At 51.3% G+C, this 21,652-nt stretch overlaps 1 protein-coding gene and 1 pseudogene across 4 annotated transcripts in view; both read left to right on the top strand.

The window, feature by feature from the left end:
* Positions 1–19,103, top strand: part of SRGAP3 (SLIT-ROBO Rho GTPase activating protein 3) — a 226,989-nt gene extending 207,886 nt beyond the window's left edge. For 3 of the 4 annotated variants that reach the window (XM_036332041.1, XM_036332040.1, XM_036332039.1), the window contains 4 exons: positions 4,800–4,980; positions 6,608–6,757; positions 8,735–9,062; positions 13,730–19,103. In XM_036332041.1, the coding sequence (XP_036187934.1) occupies positions 4,800–4,980; positions 6,608–6,757; positions 8,735–9,062; positions 13,730–14,143 (1,073 nt within the window). In that variant the 3' untranslated portion in view covers positions 14,144–19,103. The remainder of the gene's footprint in view (positions 1–4,799; positions 4,981–6,607; positions 6,758–8,734; positions 9,063–13,729) is intronic. The other variant, XM_036332043.1, reaches the window with a different exon arrangement.
* On the top strand, positions 1,585–4,279 carry LOC118668026 (annotated as a pseudogene).
* Positions 19,104–21,652: the final 2,549 nt, after the last annotated feature.

Below are 21,652 nucleotides of genomic sequence, written 5' to 3'. Positions count from 1 at the left end.
GTGTGGACATTTCTTAGGGTATAAACTATAGTATAGGTTAAATCAGTCACAGGCATAACTTTCCTGCTCCCTATACAGTCTCCTCCCCAGACATCATCAGCTGTATGGTTGTAGGCAAACCACTCAAACTATTGGTAGCTTAGATTTCTTATTTAGACCTACCCCATAGGCTAAATCCATTAGTAATAATAATCATAATCATGAGAGCCATTATCAACTGAATATCTAATATATGTCTGTGCTTTGTTGTCTTTCATGCATTACCTTTTAATCCTCCTAACAGCCCTTACAGATAAGGCAGCTGAGGGGTACAGAGGTTAAGTAACTTCCCTGAGTTCCAGACAACAGGTGACAGAGCTGGGTAGTAGGAGTGCTTCAAGCACAAGAGCCATATCCTCATTGTTTAACCCAGTCCCAGCCTGTCACTGTCCAGAGAAGAGTAAATGTTTGATTGGTAAATACGTATGTGCAAAGAGATGTGCTGGAGCTATGGCCCCAGTAAGAATTCTCCCTCCCTCAACATTAAGTCCATGGATGAATGGGTTAGTCAGCTCCGGCTGCCATAACAGAATACCACAGACCAGGGAGCTTAACCAACATAAATTATTCCCTTAGCATTCCGGAGGCTGTAGAAGTTCAAGGTCAAGATGCCATCAGGGTTGGCTTCTGGGGAAGTCTCTCCTCCTGGCTGGTAGACAGCTGCATGTGGAGAGAGAGAAATCCCTGAAGCCTCTTCCTCTTCTTAGAGGGACACCAGTTCTATGCGATAAGGGCCCCACCCTTTTGGTCTTATTTAACCTCAGTTACCTCCCAAAGACCCCATCTCCAAAAACATCACATTGTGGGTTAGGGCTTCCACGTATGGGTTTTGGGGGATGCTGTTCAGCGTAAAATGATCAGCTTTGAGGAAACCTTAAAGCAAGCGTGTCAAGCTCAGAAGGCTAACATGGGCCAAATAACCATGGCATGCGGGCCGCGGACCAAGAGTTTGACATGCTTGCCTTAAAGAGTTCTGGGAAACCCGCGGAGCCTGAACCGGAGCGGGCAGCTCCTGGGGGCGCGCCGTGTGTGCGGTTCTCGACGGCGCGGCCCGGGCCGCCTGGACCCGCGCTCCCTGCCTCTCAGCGGACGGCCGCCCGACGGGCTGCCCTCAGCCCCGGGCCTCAGGGCGGGCACGGCCAGGCCTCCGGGGCGCTTCTTTCGGGGGTCGGAGCCGCGAGGTGTCGGGTGCCGCGGGGCTCCCGGCGGAGAGAGCGCGAATCTCCTCCCCGGCGTTCCCGGGAAGCGCGGCCGGCGAGTGGACGATGTGAGGGCGGCCGGGCGCCGGGGGAGGGCATGTTCGGGGGGGGGGCGTCCGCGGCGCCCCCGCCCCAGCGCCCCCTCCGCGCCGCCGCCGCCGCCGCCCCCGCCCCATGATAAAAGCGGCGGCCGCGCTTCCTGACGTGAGACCCGCGCACCTGCCGTCCGCCCGCCCGCGCGCCCGGGCAGCGTTGACATGTCGCTGGTGGTGGCCGCGAGGCGCCGGGCGGGCCGTTTGCTGGCCGTTTGCTGACCGGAGAGCGGCCGCCGCCAGCGTGTCCAGCATGGGCTGCGCCTCGAGTATCCACATTACTGAGACCCAGACCGTGTACCCGGGCGTCCGGGAGGCCGAGGACGCGCAGGACCCCGCGGCGCAGCTGCCCGCGCCGGGCCGGCCGGGCGCCCTGCTCCATCCGGAGCCAGAAGCCTTGGCCACCACCAGCGGCGCCCTCCCCGCGGACCCCGACTCCAAGAGACCAACATCTCACGTGCATTTTGGCCCCATGAGGTTTCATGCAGATCAACTCCAGGTACTTTTAGCGTTTATCAAAGACGATAGCCAGTGTGAAGGATTCCGTAAGGCGTGTGAAAAAGCAGGGTTTAAGTGCATGGTGGCCCTGGAGGTCCAGGCTGTCCCGACCTGTTTCCTGGCTGCAAATCACGACATCATCATCATAGACCACAGAAACCCCCAGCAGCTGGACAAGTCTATTCGAGCAACAAAAGTTTCAGAAAACACAGCAATTGTTGGTGTAGTACGCAGGCGGGATGGAGAAGAGTCTGTGATGTCCCTCACTAGTGCCGGCTTTACGAGGAGGTACGTGGAGAACCCCAGCCTCCTGGCCTGTTACGCCAAACTGCTGCAGCTGGAGTTTGGAGAGGTGCGATCACAGCTGAAACTCAGGGCTTGTAATTCAGTATTCACTGCACTAGAGAACAGCCAAGACGCCATTAAAATCACGAGTGAGGACAACTACATACAGTATGTAAATCCAGCATTTGAAACAACAGTGGGCTATGAGTCAGGTGAATTATTAGGGAAGGAGTTAGCAAAAATGCCTCTAAATGAGAAAAAGGCGGACTTGTTCAGTACTATAAATTCATGCATGAAGATGGGCAAGGAGTGGCAAGGCGTTTACCACTCCAAAAACGGAGATAATGTACAAAATGTGAAGATAATACCTGTCACTGGGCAGGGAGGAAAAATTAGGCACTATGTGTCTATTATCCGAGTGAGCAACGCCAACAGTAAGGCTGAGAAGATCACGGAATCTGTTCATTCTGACACTCCCACAGATAATCCATCAGGTAAACATAAAGACAAGAGGAAAAGCTCCCTGGACGTCAGGAATGTTGCCTCAAGAGCAAGCGAAGTTGCCAGCCAGAGGCGACACTCCTCCATGGCCGGGATCCACTCCATGACCATCCAGGCGCCCATCACTAAGGTGATCAATATCATCAGTGCTGCCCAGGAGAACAGTTCCATGCCTGTGACAGAAGCCTTAGACCTGGAAATGCTGAGAACCTCGGAGCTGTGTTCACCACAGTTCGGGGGAAGGAAGAGGATCCTCACACCAAGGACCTCATTGGGGGCCTGATGTCTGACGGTTTTCAAAGACTATCTGGGAATGAGTATACTCTCTCAACAAAAACCTGCATCAAATTTCAGGCAGCTTACTCACCTCCGAGTCCCTTCACAATATCCCACCGCGGATAGCTGAGGCCATGGAAAACGATGACGACTGGGACTTTAATGTTTTTGAACTGGAGGCTGCCACTCAGAAAAGGCCTTTGACTTTTCTTGGTCTCAAAATCTTCGCTCGCTTTGGGGTCTGTGAATTCTTGAAGTGCTCGGAGACGACGCTGCGACTGTGGCTGCAGACTATGGAAGCCAACTCCCACTCCTCCAACCCCTACCTCAACTCCACCCACGCTGCCGACGTGCTGCACGCCACTGCCTACTTCCTCTGCCAGGAGAGGATCAAGCAAGCGTTAGACTCAGGGGACGAGGCCGCCGCCCTTAGCCCTTATCGCAGCCGCCATCCACGACCTGGACCACCCGGGGAGGACCAACCTCTTCCTCTGCAACGCGGGCAGCCCGCTGGCCGTGCTGTACAACGACTGTGCCGTGCTGGAGAGCCACCACGCGGTCCTGGCCTTCCAGCTGACCGCCAAGGACGACAAGAGCAACATCTTCAAGAATGTGGAGAGGAATGACTACCGGACGCTGCGCCAGGCCATCATCGACATGGTCTTGGCCACAGAGATGACCACGCACTTCGAGCACATCAATAAGTTTGTCAACAGTGTCGTCAAGCCCTTGGCAGAGCTGGAGGAAAGCGAGGGGAGTGAGCCAAACCCCTGTGACGTAGACACGATGCTCCGGTCTCCGGAGAGCCGGACTCTGATCAAGCAGATGATGATCAAGTGCGCGCGCGTGTCCCACCCCTGCCGGCCTTGGAGCAGTGCATCGAGTGGACTGCACGCATCTCGGAGGAGTATTTTTCTCAGACCGAAGAAGAAGAGAAGCTGGACTTACCTGTGGCGATGCCAGCTTTTGACCGAAACACCTGCAGCATCCCCAAGTCCCAGGTCTCCTTCACCGACTCCTTCGTCACAGACATGTACCATGCTTGGGACGACTTTGTAGACCTACCGGAGTTACTGCAGCATCTGGACAACAATTTTAAATACTGGAAAGGACTCGACAAAATGAAGCTGCGGGGCATCCGACCACCTCTGGAACCAAAATAGAGAAGGCTCCTTCTGTCTGAAACTGGACCTCTGAAACTGCTCTACTCGCCTGATGTACTTTGCCAGTGATTCTACAAATTAAAAGAAATTAGGACTGAACACTTTTTCGTAAAATTTTATTAATAACTTTTTCCAGAAGTTTGCCTTATTTTGTAGTGTTTATACCAAATATTGTTATAGAAACATAGCAAACAGAATATTTACTAAATTGACTTTTTAAAACCAATCTGTTTTTCTCTTCATAGGTAAAAAATAAAAATAAAAAAATAAAAAGTTCTGGGACCCCTTAAAAATGTGTATATGTATAATATTTTGCATAGATGGCAGTCCACACACACCTCCTGTTTAACTTCCCCCAAAATAAGAATACTAAAAGTATTGTAAGTGGACAAAGAGGGAAACGGTTCATGGAAAAATGGAAACAATTTGTTTTAAGGGGTAGAAGGAAAATAAATTTCTTATAATGTTAAGTGTTTTTAAGATAGAGAAAAAAAAAGAGCAGTGGAAAATAACGACATGTATGTCAGCCCCCTCTTTCCATTGTGAGAAGTTAGATGGCCTGCCTGGGTCACAGCATGGGAGAGTGGATCTGAGCCTAGAACCCTGGGGTCCTGACCCCAGCCCACGCTGTTTACACTGGGCTTGCTGTCTGTGCTGCCCCATAGAAGCCAGGGCCATCTGAGCAAGGCCCCCAGGCTGTCCTTCTGCTGACCTTATGGATGCTCTTCTTCTTCCTCTCCCTCCAGAAGTGGAACAGATTGAGGCCATCGCCAAGTTTGACTACGTGGGGCGGTCCCCCCGTGAGCTGTCCTTCAAGAAGGGGGCCTCGCTGCTGTTGTACCACCGTGCCTCGGAGGACTGGTGGGAAGGTCGTCACAATGGCGTGGATGGACTCATCCCACATCAGTACATAGTCGTACAGGACATGTGAGTGGGAGCTGGACCCTACTGTGAAGAATGCCATAATCGATTAGTGACGTCTAGAATGGGCACAGGAAGGGGAGTTCTGGGTCATATACCAGGGATGTGCTCTCACTGATATAATTACCCTTGGTCTTCTAAGAACAGATCCCCTCTTAAATGGTGATCCTGTTAACAAATAAGCAAATTGCTCACACTTCAGAGCACATGGAGACAGCCTGGGTGCCCTTGGTCCCCTTCCTGACCCACCTGACAGCCTCCAGAGCACTCCTCACCCACATGGTTCTCTGTGTCCAGTGGATCTGACCATGTGCCTTCACTCTCCTGGCCTTCCCTGTAGCCAGAGGCCAGCCCACCACCCCCTTAACTGCCCACCATCCTCCACCCCCAAGGTGGCGTTCTCAGGGGACAGCAGGAGCAACCATCCCCTCATTTCGAGTTAATAAAGTACTATTTTTTTATTAAGGTGTAATTCACATATAACATTATATTAATTACAGGTGTGCAAATGACTTGATATTTTTATATATTGCAAAATAATCACCACAATGAATGTAGTTAACATCCATCACCACACAGTAATAATTTTTTCATATGTGATGAGAACTTTAAAGATCTCCTCTCTTAGCAACTTCCAAATATGCAATACATAATTATGTGCTACGTAAATATGCTGTACATCACATCCCCAGGACTTATTTATATTTTGTAACTGAGAATGTGTACCTTTTGACCCTCTTCACCTATGTCACCTCTCCACCCCCCGCTGCCCACCTCTGACAGCCACCTATCTGTTCCCTGAATCTATAGGTATTATTTTCTTTTAAACAATTTCAGGCCTGAAAAAAGGCCCTGCATCCCAAATACTAGCCCTACCAGAGCGCCAGAAAGTCCACACCTTCCATTCTCTGAAAGCTGTTGAGGGTTCCTGCACACACACTCCCACTGAGCTCTGGTCAGGCTCCATGGAACCGATTTATCAAGGAAGCAGCCACCAAGCTAGACCTCAGGGAAGGGGGCCAAAGGCAGAGTTTTGGTGGCAGAGGGGACGGCCTGAAGCCAGAGACGTCTGGAATGGGCATATCCCACGAGGAATGCCACAGGGAGGGCTCTCGGCACTCTGATGTCCCCAGGCCTCTGTGGACAGGGACAAGGCACTGGAAGGGAGAGGGTGTGGGCGGAGGCTGGCAGAGACACCCAGCTAGCTCCAGCCACCTCACAGTTCAAGCCTTGGGTGAGGAGGGGAGGGATGGCGGCACCTTCTCCCTCCCTTGCTTACCCCTGAACCACTCCTCACAGAACCACGTGGAGAGTCAGCACGCAGTGCCCAGCTTGCAGGGTCCGCTCCCCATTTCTCCAACACACCGTCCAGCATTATTTAGCTTGTCCTCACCCCTGGGAGAGAAGAACCTAGAGGAGGGGAGAGGAGAAGGTAGGCATGGGGTGGTGGGTCAGAGGAGGAAGTTCTGCTGGAGAAACTGACTTAGGAGCGCTGGTGCGTAGTGGTGAAACGACGTGGGAGGTGACTCACCCCGAGCTGTGGGTATATCTTAACTTTGAGGTGTATGTTGACCCAGCAGAGCCCGGCACATCCTCTGGAGCACTCCCAACTCACATCTGTCCTTCTCCCCAGGGATGATGCCTTCTCCGACAGCCTAAGCCAGAAGGCGGACAGTGAGGCCAGCAGTGGGCCACTGCTGGACGACAAGGCCTCCTCCAAAAACGACCTGCAGTCCCCCACGGACCACATCTCGGATTACGGCTTTGGGGGGGTGATGGGCCGGTAGGAAACATGGATTCATTCTTTTTCTGCTAATACCACACCTGTTTGGTATCTGATTTGGGAGGAAAACGGGGGCAGGAGGGAGAGAAGTAGGCTCTTGTGGCCCCTGTTCCCACAGGTGATACTGAGCACACCTGGAAGGGGCAGGGACTGTAGAGAAGGAGGAAGAAAGACATATCTGAGCAAATCAGTGCTTTCTATTTTAAATAATAATAATAAATGGTGTGTGGGGGGGAGTTACAAATTGGCAAGTATTTTTCCAACTTCTCTCTCTAGTTCTTGCACCTCCTCCACTTTCCGTTGAAGATCCAAGTAGTTATATTTAAAAATTTAAAGGTTATATACTCCCTGAAGTGTGCTATATAAACAGAAAACTCACACCCCCTCAAGTGTGGGGGAAATTGACACTCGACTCCACCGATTTATCTGGTGGGAGCACATTTGCCAATTTCTTTACTCTCCATGTGTGGGCCAGGCTGTGTCACATGACCTTTCTGCCAAGAAGGGAGCTGAGCTCCTTATTCTGCATACAGGTGTGGTCCAAAGTATGTGGTAGTTTAAAAACTAATACTATTAAGGAAAAGAAAAGAAAGGACCAAAAACCTGACAGTTCTCACTGCTTTCCTAATCAGGTTCTCAAAATGTAATTTTCTTTGTTTACTCGGTGGAGAGGTCAGGGGACCAGCCTACACATATGAGTGCGTGCAAATAGAGCCAGAAAATTCCGTCACAATGGAAACATACATTTATGAACTTATTTCAGAAGTCCCAGTGCCTCCTTTAGCATATTCTATTCAGTGGAGCCAACAGTTGGGGTCCTGGGATAGATGATACAGTTGGGAGGGAAAGTGGAAAGCTGGGGTAGGTAGATGACAAAGTCATGGTCCCTTGATTTCTGGGGGGGGGGGGGGGGGGGCGGCGCTGATTTCTATCTTGTCTTGCCTTAATTTTCCTCTCCCTCCCTCATCTACTTCCTCCTTGTTCTTTTTTTTTCTCAATACCTCTTCCTCTCCAGTGCCTCTGCTTTGGTCCTGTTGGGGTACCCACAGGCAGTGCTTAGCTTGGCTGGTGGCATTACGATCTAAAGCGCTGCTGACCACATTGAACTTGGTCCCGTGGTCGCAATCCATTCCAACACTCTGTCCCTGTTCCCCACCCCCTGGATACTGCAGCTTCCCTCCCTCTTTGGTGGCCTCCATGGGATGTAGCAAAATCTCCAGGAGGTGGAACCTTTTGTCTTCTCAGTGCTTTCATACCCACTGAACCTCCTTCAAAGGTGGGCAAGGAATATTATGCCCATTTGACAGATTAATAAAATGGGCCTCAAAGAGGACCCAGGGAAGTCTGTGACAGCAGGATAAGGACTCACCCTCATGTGTCCCTTTTGTCCAAATGCACAGAAGGTATGTTCAGTGATGCACTTTTCCCTCTTGGATGACTTGTTTCCCAAGATCTGGAAAACGGCTCTTAGAAGTAGCCCTTTGCTGGCGAGGTTGGGGTGGGTAACAATACTGGGCTGTGTTCTGTTCCCAGGGGGGCCCTCCTGTGCTTGCAGGGGAGCGGGTAACTTTGGGTACAGTAAAGCCTCAATGCTTCAGACCAGTTAGAAGCCCTTCAGTATCATGGCAATGTCTGAACTGCTTACTGGTAAGAACGTATCTCGAGCCCAACTAACCATCACCAAAGCAGTCTAAGGTTGAAATCCTCTGGTCTTGACTTAACAGCTTCACTGTGGAATTAGCACTACCACCCTCTGAGCTTGGAAACAATGCTCTGGTTCCCTCCTGTGTCCCCCGGTGAGGTCCGTGCTCAGCCGGAGCTTTCATGTGGAATTGCAGTCTGGCTGAAGGAGGCTTTACTATACCTTGGCTAGACTAAATGACTAGTGTGTAGTGTGTAGCCTGGGGGTTGACTGACTCATTCTGATTGCCAGGGTTGACCTCTGCCCCATGCCCCTGCCCCCTGGCTCCTTTGCAGAGTGCGGTTACGATCTGATGGAGCAGCCATTCCCAGGCGCCGAAGCGGGGGCGACACACACAGCCCACCCCGGGGCCTGGGCCCCAGCATAGACACGCCGCCCCGGGCCGCCGCCTGCCCCAGCAGCCCCCACAAAATCCCCCTCACCCGGGGCAGGATCGAGAGCCCTGAGAAGCGGAGGATGGCGACGTTCGGGAGCGCTGGCAGCATCAACTACTCTGACAAGAAGGCGCTCTCAGAAGGGCACTCCATGAGGTCGACGTGCGGCTCCACCAGGCACAGCAGCCTGGGGGACCACAAGTCCCTGGAAGCCGAGGCCCTGGCAGAAGTAAGGGCCATCAGGAATGCAGGCCGGGCCAGTGGAGAGCCCCAGAGGGGGAGCAGGGTGGGGACTTGTGGACTGGGGGGCCACTTTGCCCTTAATGCCAGGCTTAAGGCTAAGCCAGAACACAAGATAGATAGGGAGCTGGCTTCCCACCTGCCTGCTGGCCTCCCCATGGGAGTGGAAGTTGGATGGGTGCTGCTGCTGGCTAGGGTTCCTGTGAAGACTGAAGAGCCCCCCTTAATCTTCAGGAATGGAGGGGGAATTCCTGTCTAAGGGAAAGGCTGGAAGCTGGAGATGTAGGAATGACAGGTGATTCCATGAGAAGGCATAGCTGAGTTATTCATTCATTCATTCATTCATTCATTCATTCATCTATCTGTTCATTCATTCATTGACTCATATTGATTGAGCACCTGTTGTGTGACAATCACTGGGCTAGGCACTGAGAGTACAATGATGACCTAGAATGGACCCAGGCCCTGCCCAATTTAGAGAAGAAAGAAACATCAACCAATCACACAGCTGTGAAATGGAAGTTGGGCCAGGTTCTTTGAAAGAGTGGTATGTGATATTTTGAGAGCCTAAAATGTAGGGATTTCTCAGAGGGGGGAGAGACTTCTTGGGGGGTCTCCTATGACCTGCGATACAGAGGATAGGGGGAATAAATGGCTGACGCTGGGGTGGGGGGTGGGGATATGACCCAATATACAGAGGTTAGGTGGAATAAACAGCTGACGCTGGAAGGGAGGATGCAGCCAGAACCTTCTTGGCTGTGAGAATTGCTCCTTAGAGAGTGGTATTTGAATCCCTGGTACAAGGGGAAGGGGAAAGTTGTGGGTTTGGGGGCTGTGCTCTAAAGGAGACCAGGAAAGTTTCCCCGGGGAAAACCAATGCAGAAACAACTCATCCAGCAGCTAGAACTCCTGGTCACACCCACAGGGTCTAGCTGGGCCCCATGTCCTGATGCCCACTCTTGAGGGACACCTGAAGATCAGCACTTTGGCATAGTCCCGCAGAGGAAGACCTGCTTGTCCTTCCATCCTTGAAGGCTGTCCCCTTGGGGAGCATCACCTAGCATCCACCACTACCTGAAGCTCTATTAAGAGCCAGGATGGGGAGTGAGCTCCCCAAGGGCCAGAGCCCTTAACATAAACAATCAAATGCAGTGCAGTCTAGGCCAGTGTTTCCAAAAGTAGCTCCCACAGCAGACTAGTTCACAGGATGCTAATGGAGGGAGAGGGGAGATGTGTTTTGTTGTCAACCAACTTTGGGAAATTCCTGTCTGACAAAGTTGAATGCCTTGTCTACAAGATTTCTTAGAACCTTTAAGTATGTTGAAGTATGTGTATTATGAATCTCCAAAAAGAGAAGAGGGCACACCCAGACTTCTTTGAGCTTTATTCACAGCACATTCATAAGACAAGCCTACAGAATGAACACACTTGGGAAATGCTTTATGCATTTTTCTCCCTTTGTAAACATACCTACACACTCTCTAATTTGATAGCTGCCGTTCAAAAGCTCCTTTCATGGACAGAGGTGAAATGGGAAAGCACGGTAGATAATATGTAAATAGCCAAAAGGGGCACTAGATGGCCTCCAGCCAGCTCAGTATTGGCGCTGCCTTCTCAGACTATATAAAGGAGCCGTGGCAAGGAAATACCAAGTGGTCAATGGAGTTACTAGAAATTCTCTGGTCTCAAAATACCCTTTAGGACTTAGATTTGAACCCAGTGAAGAGGTGTTTGGGGAACTTTCTACACTGCCATCCAAAGTGGGAAGATGTAATCTGTGAGGAGCTGAAAAGTACTCCTTTCCTATCCCACCCCCTGGAAGTCCATCACCCGCCAGCACCCCTCTGCAGCTCCACTCTGGAGATTATGGCTCACCCCTCAGACTAATGCCAGGCTCCTGCCTAAACTACTCATCTGATCTTTCTCTGAGCTTTCTGTCTTTCTGGCTCACACTCTGCCAGGGTAGAGTGGTAGTGGTGGGAGGGATGGTGGTGGAGGGGCGATAATTGCACTTTATTTATTGAAGTTTTACCTTTCAGCTCACACTGGAGTAGAGCAAACAAAGAGTAATGAAGTTAATAGAGGAGTTAATTTAAGCAGAGTGGCATGTTGAAAGTAGACTTTATTCCTGCAGGGTTGGGAGAAGGCAAAGATGGGGAGAGACTACCCTCTCTCCCCTCATGCAGAAAATCCCCCACAGCTAATCCTGTAGGTAAAGGCCCAAAGGCCCCTTCTTAAAGGAGCCAGTATTATGGGGAAGGCTAAAAGCTAATACTAGCTTTATGTTAATACTAGAGGCCCAGTGCACAGATTCGTGCAACAGTGGGCTCCCTCAGCCTGGTCTGCACCCTCTCGCAATCCAGGACCCCTCGGGGGATGTTGGAGACCTGGTTTTGGCCCGATCTCCACAGGCAAGGTCGAGGGACCCACTGGGGCATGAATCTGTGCACTCGACCTCTAGTATGCATATAAGATCTTTCATTAATCTCTTCCCAACTCCCCCCTTCCCTCTGAGATTCATCAGTCTGTTCCATGTTTCCATGCCTGTGCATTGAGCGTCTGCACCCTGGTGGTCATTGTGTGTCATAGCTACTGACGGGTTGGCCAGTTGCTTAGGCTTTTATATATATATATAGAGACTAGAGGCCTGGTGCATGAATTCATGCACCAGTAAGGTCCCTCGGCCTGGCCTGCAGGATCGGGCTGAAACTGGCTCTCTGACATCCCCTGAGGGGTCCCGGATTGCAAGAGGGTGCAGGCCAGGCCGAGGGACCCCACTGGTACACGATTGGGGCTGGAGAAGGATGCAGGAGGTTGGCCAGCTGGGGAGGGACCACGGGAGGGCTCCAGGGTGTGTCTGGCCCATCTTGCTCAGTCCTGATCGGCTGGACCCCAGCAGCAAGCTAACTTACTGGCTGGAGCGTCTGCTCCCTGGTGGTCAGTGCACATCATAGTGACTGGTCGACCGATTGACTCTGCCCCCTGGTGGTCAGTGCACATCATAGAGAGCAGTTGAGTGGCCTTAGCATATCAATAGCATATTATGCTTTAATTGGTTGAACAGCTGACCTGTCGACCGGACACTTAGCGTATTAGGTAGGCTTTTATTATATAGGATTAGCTAATTAGCCATTAGCTAGTTATCAATAGCTCTCAACAGAGCTTAAAAAGGATATCTGGGACCTTGATTGTGGCCAGACTGGAGGGTGTCATAGGGGCCCAGGACAGGCATTAGGCCACCTGCTAACGGGAGGAAAGGTGGAGATAAAAGAAGTGGGTATGGAGAGGGGCAGCCAGGACATACCCAGGCTCCAACCCCATTGGTCTGACCAGACCTGCAGATTTTCCAGATTTGCCCCTGGGCAGAAAAGCAGCGAGTCTTAATAGTCATCATTGTTTCTGAGGCTGTGCACAGACCTTCCAATGGTGGTTTTAAGCAGTATCCTTAATTGTCCCCTCAGTGGCCCAGTCCGTGGTGCTCTGGCCCAGCTCAGCCTGAGCAGCTCCTCTCATGTGCTTGATGTGAACCAAGGACTCTGGCTAAAGGGACTTTAAAAACCACTGTCTGGCAGTTTACAAAGCTTCATTACATCCATTATCTCATTCCATCTTCACAATAAACCTGTGGGCTTTCAGCAGATGAACAAAGTATGGTGCTGAGCAACTGAGACTTGCAAGTGGCAAAGGAGTCTTTGCTCAAAAGTCCTCGCCTAGGGCTCCTAAGTTAAATGCTGACTTCCAGCTCCAGCACCCCCTACTGGCTGGAAGGGGAACAGAGGCCTTGGAAGAGGCAGGGCTGAGCCAGCCTTGACCTCGCTCTGTGTCATTCAGAGCACTCTCCTCCATATGAGCTTAAATATTAAAACGTCCCCGGAAATTACGTAGGCAGATACGGATTTTTGTTGCTTTATAGGACCTCTATTTTAAAAAAATCAAAAGTTTCTGATTATAACAGAAGAAAGTAACAGTCCCATCACTTTGAGGTGAACATTCTGATATTTAACCTCCAAGGAATTTTCCTATGGGCAAGGATTTTTTAAAATAATAATAATGGTTAGTGACGTGGACTTTGGAGACAGACAACCTGGGTTGAGACTTAGACTGTGCTATTAAGGAGCTGTGTGACCTTGGGCAAGTTACTTAACCAGCCTGAGCTTCCCCATCCTCTGTGTGCAATGAGCTTAATGGTAGTTCCTACCTGATACGTGTGGGGATGAACTGAATTATTCGGGGCAGGGCTTGGCTTGGTGCTTTGTGCCGCTTAATGTGTGCCAGGGGTCAGGCCTTGCTCTTCACAGGGACCATATCATTTCATACTCATCCAGCCCCGAGGTCTGTCTTCTAATGATCTGTAATCTGAGGCTCAGGGAGCTGAGGTGACTTGTCCAAGTCATGCAGCAAAGAAGTGGCAGAGCCAGACCTTGAACCCATGTCTGTTTGGCTGCAGAGCTGGCCTTTCTTAGCTAGCAGTCTGACTTGCCCTAATTGTCAGCTCCCTGTTCAGACAGTGTGCAGGCCACCACCATGTGGGTTCCCCAACTGGCGACACCCTGGGGATTCAGTCTCCACCCCAGCCATTGGCCCCTGGGGCAACCTCCCTCAGACGCCCCCACGCTGCCCAGGAAGGGTGCTGACCAGAGCTCTCTCTGCCCCCAGGACATAGAGAAGACTATGAGCACGGCTCTGCACGAGTTGCGGGAACTCGAGAGGCAGAACACGGTCAAGCAGGCGCCAGACGTGGTGCTGGACACCCTGGAGCCCCTGAAGAACCCGCCCGGCCCGGTCAGCTCGGAGCCCGCCAGCCCATTGCACACCATCGTCATCCGCGACCCCGACGCCGCCGTGCGCCGCGGCTGCAGCTCCTCCGCAGAGATGATGACCACCTTCAAGCCCGCGCTGTCCGCCCGCCTGGCCGGCGCCCAGCTGCGCCCGCCCCCCGTGCGGCCCGTGCGGCCCACGGTCCAGCACCGGTCCAGCAGCAGCAGCAGCTCAGGGGTGGGCAGCCCGGCCGTGACGCCCACCGAGAAGATGTTCCCCAACAGCTCAGCGGACAAGTCGGGCACCATGTGACCCGCAGGCTGGGGCGGCGCTGCCCTGGCCGCTGGGGCGCACCATGGCCGGGGGGCCTCTGTGACTTCCACACCCTTCCCAGTGCTCCTGGCCTCACCGGGCGGGGCCAGAGGTCCGCCTGAAAGAATGTCTGTGCAGAGCTGAGGCCTAGCGCGGGCAGCAGCTCCATCCAGCTCGCGGGTGTGACGTGACGGAGGCCAGAGGAGCAGGAGCAGGAGCTGGAGCTGGAGCTGGAGCTGGAGCTGGAGCTGGAGCTGGAGCTGGAGCTGGAGCTGGAGCAGGCGCGGGAGCAGAGCAGCCCCAGCTAGAGCGTGTCCTGTGGTTGTGGCAACATGGTCAATGGCTTCGCCGGCATATCGTCACTGGAAAACGATTCTCGACATTCTCTCTACATACATAAATATGTGTGTATGTATGTATATGTGTGCATATATACACATATGTATGTATGTGTCTGTAGGTGTGTGTACATATATATATTTATGCATCTATATACATATACTAGATCGGGACACATACTAAATGTATATAGGATCTCCTTTTTCTTTTTACAAAACTTAGATTTACCTCAGACCCATGCCACCAAACATCTCCCGCTGTTATTTGGTGGGATTTGCAGGGACTTTTCTGGGAGAACTTAGAGGCCCACAGTAACTGCGAATGAAGCAATATACCACTAAGCTGCAGAAAAACAAACACAGTCTCCCACCGTCTCCAGAAGTCGTGGCCTTCCAGAACCGTCTGCCCCTACATGAAGGGTGGGGCAGACAGTCCCCACGCAGGCTGCTCCTAGAGGTGGGGAACCCCCCCCGTCCAACCCAGAGACCCTGCCTTTCCACCTGAAGGCCAAGGACCAACTGTCCCCCCAAAGGCATGGGAGGACGTTGGCAGTAAGACCCCTGACCACGGCATCGTGTTTGTACGTAGAAAAGGGGGTAGTGAGAACCTAAGCCCCATCGTAGCACAGTATTATGTGTGGTTGGGAAAAGGGGAAAAAAATAATAAAACCACAGTGGTATGGAACACTTCAAAACCTAGAAACGCCGTAGGAATATTTCTGGTAACTATAGAGGTTTAACTTATACAATTTTAAAAGTATTTAATTTTTTTCCTTTCCTCTTTCTACTAATTATACTGTGTCAGATGTGGAACTAAACAGGCAAGGAGGTTCTGAGTCACATCGTTTTCATTAAAAATCAGGCCATGATGCACTTTGGCTGGTGCCTCTTGCACGAAGTGCATGAACCGTAAGTGCCCAGGGCTGGGGAGGGGCGGTCCTTGGCACTTCCTGTCCCAGAGGATGCTTCTGTTGAGTTTATGCAAGTGAAATAGCTTCCCTCTCGCCCTTCCCTTCCCCTTCACCTGCCTTCTCCAGAGCATTTGATGTAAGCGAAAACATGGTGAAAGAATTGGGGGTGTGATCATCAAGTACATGAGCAGGGCTTTCACCTCTTGGCTGGGAAAGGGCCTCTGGATCACCCTCGTTCCGTTCTCTTTTGCTTCCTCTTTGCATCTCCTGGTTTTCCAGAGATGGCTGTTTATGGATAATGGAACACAGATGAGTTAGATTCCAACGGGACCACTTTTATTCACCACCTTCATGCCAAGCCAAGGGTTTCCTCCCTATTCTTCTCACGCTTCATCTCGTTCTCAAGGCCTCTGAGCATGCCCATGGCTGTGGTTTGGAATAAAAAGTCCTGTGTGTCCCAGCGCCCACCACTTGGGAGCTGTGGGACTCTGGCATGTCCCTGCACCTCAGTGAGTCTCAGTTTCCTGCTCCGTAAAATGAAGATAATAAGGATGGAATGTAAAGGAGTAAGCTGTTTAGAAAGCACTGTGCCAACACGATTATTCTTTTTATTGTCATTAGCAAGGTAGGTCTTTTAGCCTAAAAACCACCCGAGACCTTTTTGAAACCTCCTAATGGCTTTTGAGAGTAGGCAGTGGAATTTTCCTACCAGCTTCATAAGATCCCCAAGCACAGCCCTACAGATATATCACCTACAAATGCTCGAAATTCCATCGATATCATTTCACCCCATTAGATGAATTTTGCCTTGTCCTCTGGTCTTCCGCAAAAAGGTGACCCCCAGAGGGAGGGACCCATTGAGTCACTAATCCTTGGGTGTGTGGGAGTGGCAAGCCCTTCTGCCTCACCTGAGGATTGACATTGAGAGCACACAGTGGAAAGGAAGAAGCAAGCAAGGCTCCAAAAAGAATGGCAAGGAGAGGCAATCACAAGCTTGACCTTTCCTTGTTTTGCCTAGAACCAACTGTTCTCTTAGCTCCTGGAAATGAAAGCACCTCAGAGCAAGCACCTTTGTGGGCAGTAAGAAAATATCCCCATTGTACAGCTTAGAAAAGAAAGCAAGGCTGTGCCATGCTCATAATTTAGTGGGTGTCTGAGAGCAGGGGTCATGTCAGGCGCGGAAGTCATTTATTTGCAAGGATCCTCTCCTGTCCAGCCAGGGTACAAGATATCCCATTCTTACCCCACAGATACTACCAGACCTTAAATGTAGTTGCCTCCTGAGAAAAATGTAGCATTCTCTGCCAGGACTACCAGACATAAAGAGAAAATTTGAGTTGACAGACCTGGTGCCTGATCTACATAACACCAGTCCAACCATGTGGCTTTTCCTCTGAATTGACCAACTTCATTTTTCTTTCCTGAGAATGGACCTGCCTTTCACTGAATTATCTGAAGGCAGAGCTGTAGCTGTGTTCTTTAAGCACCTGTTTTTCCATTGGGAAAAGGCTGATGAGTTCACATTTAGAAAAGCTCACACCTCACTCATCCAGCCCCAAATCTGAGCCTTGTCGCAGAACCAAATGGAAAAATACGTTCCTGCATCCCCTACCCGCACCCCCCACTTCCTCATCTGGCACTCTGCATGTCTCGGTCCCTCCACAGGCACCCAGCCCCACCCACGGTCACTGAGCGCTGGCATTCTCTTCCTGACTCCTGCCTGTGTTAGTCCACTATATATTGCTGTCTTTGCTTAAATGCTGGAAAGTAACTGTTAAAATGTGAAATCGTAATTTTAAAAAAGGCGACAATTAAATTATAGCCAATGCCACTCACCAAATCTTTGCACCTAGTAGATAGTTCAATGTAAAAAACCAATAGGAGAAACCTAACTGTACAGTGAGTGTGGGGGAAATGTAGTAACCTAGCTCGTAGTCCTCGATATAACCAATTGTACAAGGGGAGGTGGCGTTTGCCTACTCGTTCATCACCATTACTGAAAGCTGTGCTGATCAGTTTGTCGATAACGGGCATTTTTTTTTTAAATTATTTTTTGCTTTTCACAGAATGATTTCTTAACCTTCGACTTATCCTGAGGTCAGGCCTTTTGTCTTTATGTGTAACCGATGTTCAGTCTATTTTAGGAATGAACCAGCAAGATGTTCATTTAAAACTGACCAAAGACAATTCCTTCCTGGTCTAGTTTCCTGGGCCCCGGGGCCCAGTCGCCGCTAAAGACCTTTCTCGGATAAAATTGAGAACAAGCCGTGCTTCCTACCCTACTCTCCCTCTCTCCTTTCCTTTCCTCTTGAAGAGCTGCTCTGAGCTGTGGGATTCTATGAAAAATTCTTGCCTTTCCTTGTTTTCAGTGCTAACGATTTCTCACCTTGAAGCGCCTTTGAACCCGGACAGAGCACCAATGGGAGGGATATGTAAGCTTGGGCATTAGACTTGGGAGTCTGTCCTCTGAGGTCACCAGGCCGAGGAGCAGGAGAGAAGTGGATTCCCAAGGGCTAACAGGTTTCTATTCAACGAAGAAATCCGAGTGGGAAGAGACACAGGGAAATGGAGCCAACCTTTGGCCACGGCTGGAACCAGCAGTTCAGAGATCTGCCTTATAAACCCTTCAGAACTGGTTTGCGATGCACAGAGGGAGCCGGCGTGGGGAAGGGCCTTGATGCGGGGCTGGCTCCTCTGTTGGAGGCCCTTGGAGTGCCTTGGTGGGTACGTTTCTTCCTCATTCAGGAAGCATCAATGCAAGGGACTTCCTGTGACCTGGTCGTTACTTGGCACTCAGCGCACATCCTTGGCTGATGGGAAACCATAAGGACTGACGTAACGGTTCTTCCTCTCGGTCTTCCTAGTCCTCACTTTTCACACATCCAGAAGGTTTTACACATGAGCAAATGCCTCATTCTCCCGAGAAACCCGGAAAGAGGAGTGGTTGGCTCACAGCCATGGTGGGCGGGCCCTGTTGGGCTTGGCGGTCGGCAGGGAGGAAAAGGCAGGAAGGGGTGAGCCGAGGTGTTGCTTAGCTGATTTTCTGCTATGCAGAGCTAATGCTGACGTTTCATGTCAACTTCCCCGGTTCTCTGGGGTCTCCTCTCTCGTGTAGAGAATTCCCCACATACCCTAACTGCCAGGGGAGCTGAGCGAAGGGACCTGCTGTCAGGTCGGAGTGCTCCTGGCCTCTCCGAGGTTGATCTGCCAGTGTCCCGCTGTCCCGTCCTCTGGGACTGGCCGAATGGCCAGCGCTGCCCCTCGCTGACACCTCCTTTCTGTGTGAACTGTCCCTAACAAAGCTGTTTCCTGGACCAGAACAAGCAGAACGCACTCCGCCTTCCTTAGACCAAGGCTCTGCTGGAGTTCCTGCTGGGCCCTGGCTCCCGGCAGTGTGGCTGTTTACACGGTTTGGCAATAGGCTTGGTTCTGATTGCTTCAGAGTGGCTGGTCTATTTTGTTTCCTTTGGTTTCCCTCCTCCCCAAACTGTGTCAGGAAAAAAAAAAATTGAAACCACCCTCGGAAATTGCTGGTTGCTTGTCCCCACGTGATGAGAAGTGCTGCCCTCTCCCAGATATTGTTTCTCTACCTTACAGCCAACGCCCGTCCTATAGAGTGTCTGATTGGATCCTCTGTCGCATATTCTGATGGTGCCTGCTGGTTTGATGTGGAGCTATCCTGTGAAATAAAACAGCTTAACTTTTCTCAAACACACGCTCTGATGGCTTTTTGAAAGGGTGAGGTGGCCCATTGCGGGTTGCGGGGGGGGGGGGATCCCGGAGGGGTGTTCCAACCCCCGAGTCCACACTGTGTGCGTGCTTCTCCCAGAGCAAGCTTCCAAGGAGGACTGCTTCAACCACAGAGCTGACGGGAGGAGGCGACTGTGGGGTGTCCCCTGCAAACAGAGCTGGAAGTGTCAAAGCAAAGGCAAGTGGGAGGAGCTGTCTGCAGAGGGAAGGCCTTCAAACGTTTAAACATCACACACGAGGCCACAGGATACTGACTTCCAGTGTGAAGGCAAATGCAGTGTTTTGGCATTCGTTGTCTACACACATGTGATAGAGCCCCTAGGACTGTGTTGTTCTTGTTTTTAACATATGTTTTGGGTTTGGTTGTTTTTTGTTGTTGTTGTTTTTGTGTGTGTGTGTGTGTGTGTGTGTGTGTGTGTGTGAAGTGTTTACTGATCACATTTCTGCCCCAGGTACTAGATTAAGCCTTTTACATGCATTTTCTCATCAAATTCTCAAAACAGCTGTTGAAGGTAAGTGCTTTTTTTATAAAATTTAAAAAATATATTTTTATTGATTTCAGAGAGAAAGGGAGAGGGAGAGAGAAAGATGCAAGTATCAATGATGAAAGAGAATCGTTGATAGGCTGCCTCCTGCACACCCCCCACTGGGGATCGAGCCCACAACCTGGGCGCGTGCCCTGACCGGGATTGGAACCATGACCTCCTGGTTCATAGGTCGATGCTCAATCATTGAGTCACACTGACCAAGCTCAGTGCCCTTCTTAAACCCCAATCTGCAGATGAGGAAACTGAGGCTCTGAGAGGTTTAGTGGCTCACCCAAGGCTAGGCTAGGAAGTGAAGGAGCCAGAATTGGAGTCTATGTGACTCCAAAGTCATGCTCTTTCCAAGTTCACTGTAGGGCCTGTCACTGAGCATGCTCAATACACCAGGGTTGGCGGCAGGAGCTCACGATTAAGGTAACTTGATTGTGGCTTACCTGCCACAATCAAAGGAAGTTCCAAGACCCTTCCTTTCTGGTGAACCCTCTGGAAGATCTTCATGCAGGGGCCCCTTTGCAGAGGATTACGAGGTCTCCTGCCAGCCTCAGGGAACCCATTATTCCCACCTGTAACCACTTGACGCTCAACGGAAGCCTCTGGCTAATTCCAGGTTCCAATACTGTGTACCTATCCCAGAGCCTCTTCTTCTTTGGGAGACCTTACACTCAATGCCCTTCCTCGGTGCCAACGGAGTGGGTGTCTGTTTCTTGCAATAAAATGGGAAAAGAGGAAAGAGTAGTAATAGCCAACATGTTCACTAGCTTCCAGGCATCCTCCGGAGCCCTTTCACATGTAAAAGCCAACTCAGCAATCCTATGGACCACCCTACAAAGCGGGACTGCCCGATGTACGTATGAGGAAATGGCACAGAGGGTAAGTAACTTGCCAAAGGACACACTGCCAGGAAGTTGGAGCTGGGGTCCCACTTAGTCTCACTCTGGAGGTGGATGTTTGCCGTTCTTCCCCACACCCCAGGCCTGGACAGGCCCCTGGGCATGATCTGAGCAGAGGACAGGGTGGAACTGTGAGGTTCACTGGTCTGCGCATGTTTGTCCCAAGACCCCTCCCTCAGGGGCCTTGTGCCAGGCACAGGGCAGCAGTGGTGCAGATGGGTGGTCTGCTGCTGCCAGGATGGATTCAGTGTCCTGCCTCTGACACGAGTGAGCATTTCATATCGATCCCCTGGACTCGCAGTGGTCAGCAAACGGCGGCTCGGCAAACCGCGGCTCACGAGCCACATGCAGCTCTTCGGTCCCTTGAGTGTGGCTCTTTCACAAAATACCGACTTCTGCGCATGGGCCACGAAGTTTCAATCGCACTGTACGTGCGCGCCCGCACGTGGTATTTTGTGGAAGAGCCACACTCAGGGGGCCAAAGAGCCACGGTTTGCTGACCACGGCTGAGAAAGGGTGTGTGTGCTTAGTGGGAGAAGCCTAGAAATGGCCCTGCCACTGCCTCAACGTGTGCAGCCACAGGGACTCACCCCTGGAGAGACCATCAGAAGGGCTTTCCCAGCGAAGGTTGTGGAAAGGATGGTGTGGGAGGTGGGCAGAGTGCAGAAGAGACCAGCAGCAGCCGCAGGAGTGGCAGCTTTCCTGTCGCTGCGAGGGCGGTTGTGTTTAAATAAAGGACTGGAAGAAGAGGCAGGGAGGGGGTGAGAGCGCCCCCGGCCTTCCCAGCCACTCCAGAACAGAGGTCCAGCCTGGGTTCAAGAAGCAGACGCTAGCAGTGGTTCTCAACCTGTGGGTTGCAACCCCTTTGGGGGTCGAACGACCCTTTTACGGGGGTCGCCTAAGACCATCGGAAAACACATATAGCATATCAGATATTTACATTACGATTCATAACGGTAGCAAAATTACAGTTATGAAGTAGCAACGAAAATAATTTTATGGTTGGGGGTCACCACAACATGAGGAACTGTATTAAAGGGTCGCGGCATTAGGAAGGTTGAGAACCACTGTGCTA

This window comes from Myotis myotis, unplaced genomic scaffold, assembly GCF_014108235.1.
Source record: "Myotis myotis isolate mMyoMyo1 unplaced genomic scaffold, mMyoMyo1.p scaffold_m19_p_13, whole genome shotgun sequence".
Taxonomy (NCBI): domain Eukaryota; kingdom Metazoa; phylum Chordata; class Mammalia; order Chiroptera; family Vespertilionidae; genus Myotis; species Myotis myotis.
The sequence above is the reverse complement of the archived record's forward strand: the minus strand, read 5'-3'. Positions and strand labels throughout refer to the sequence as shown.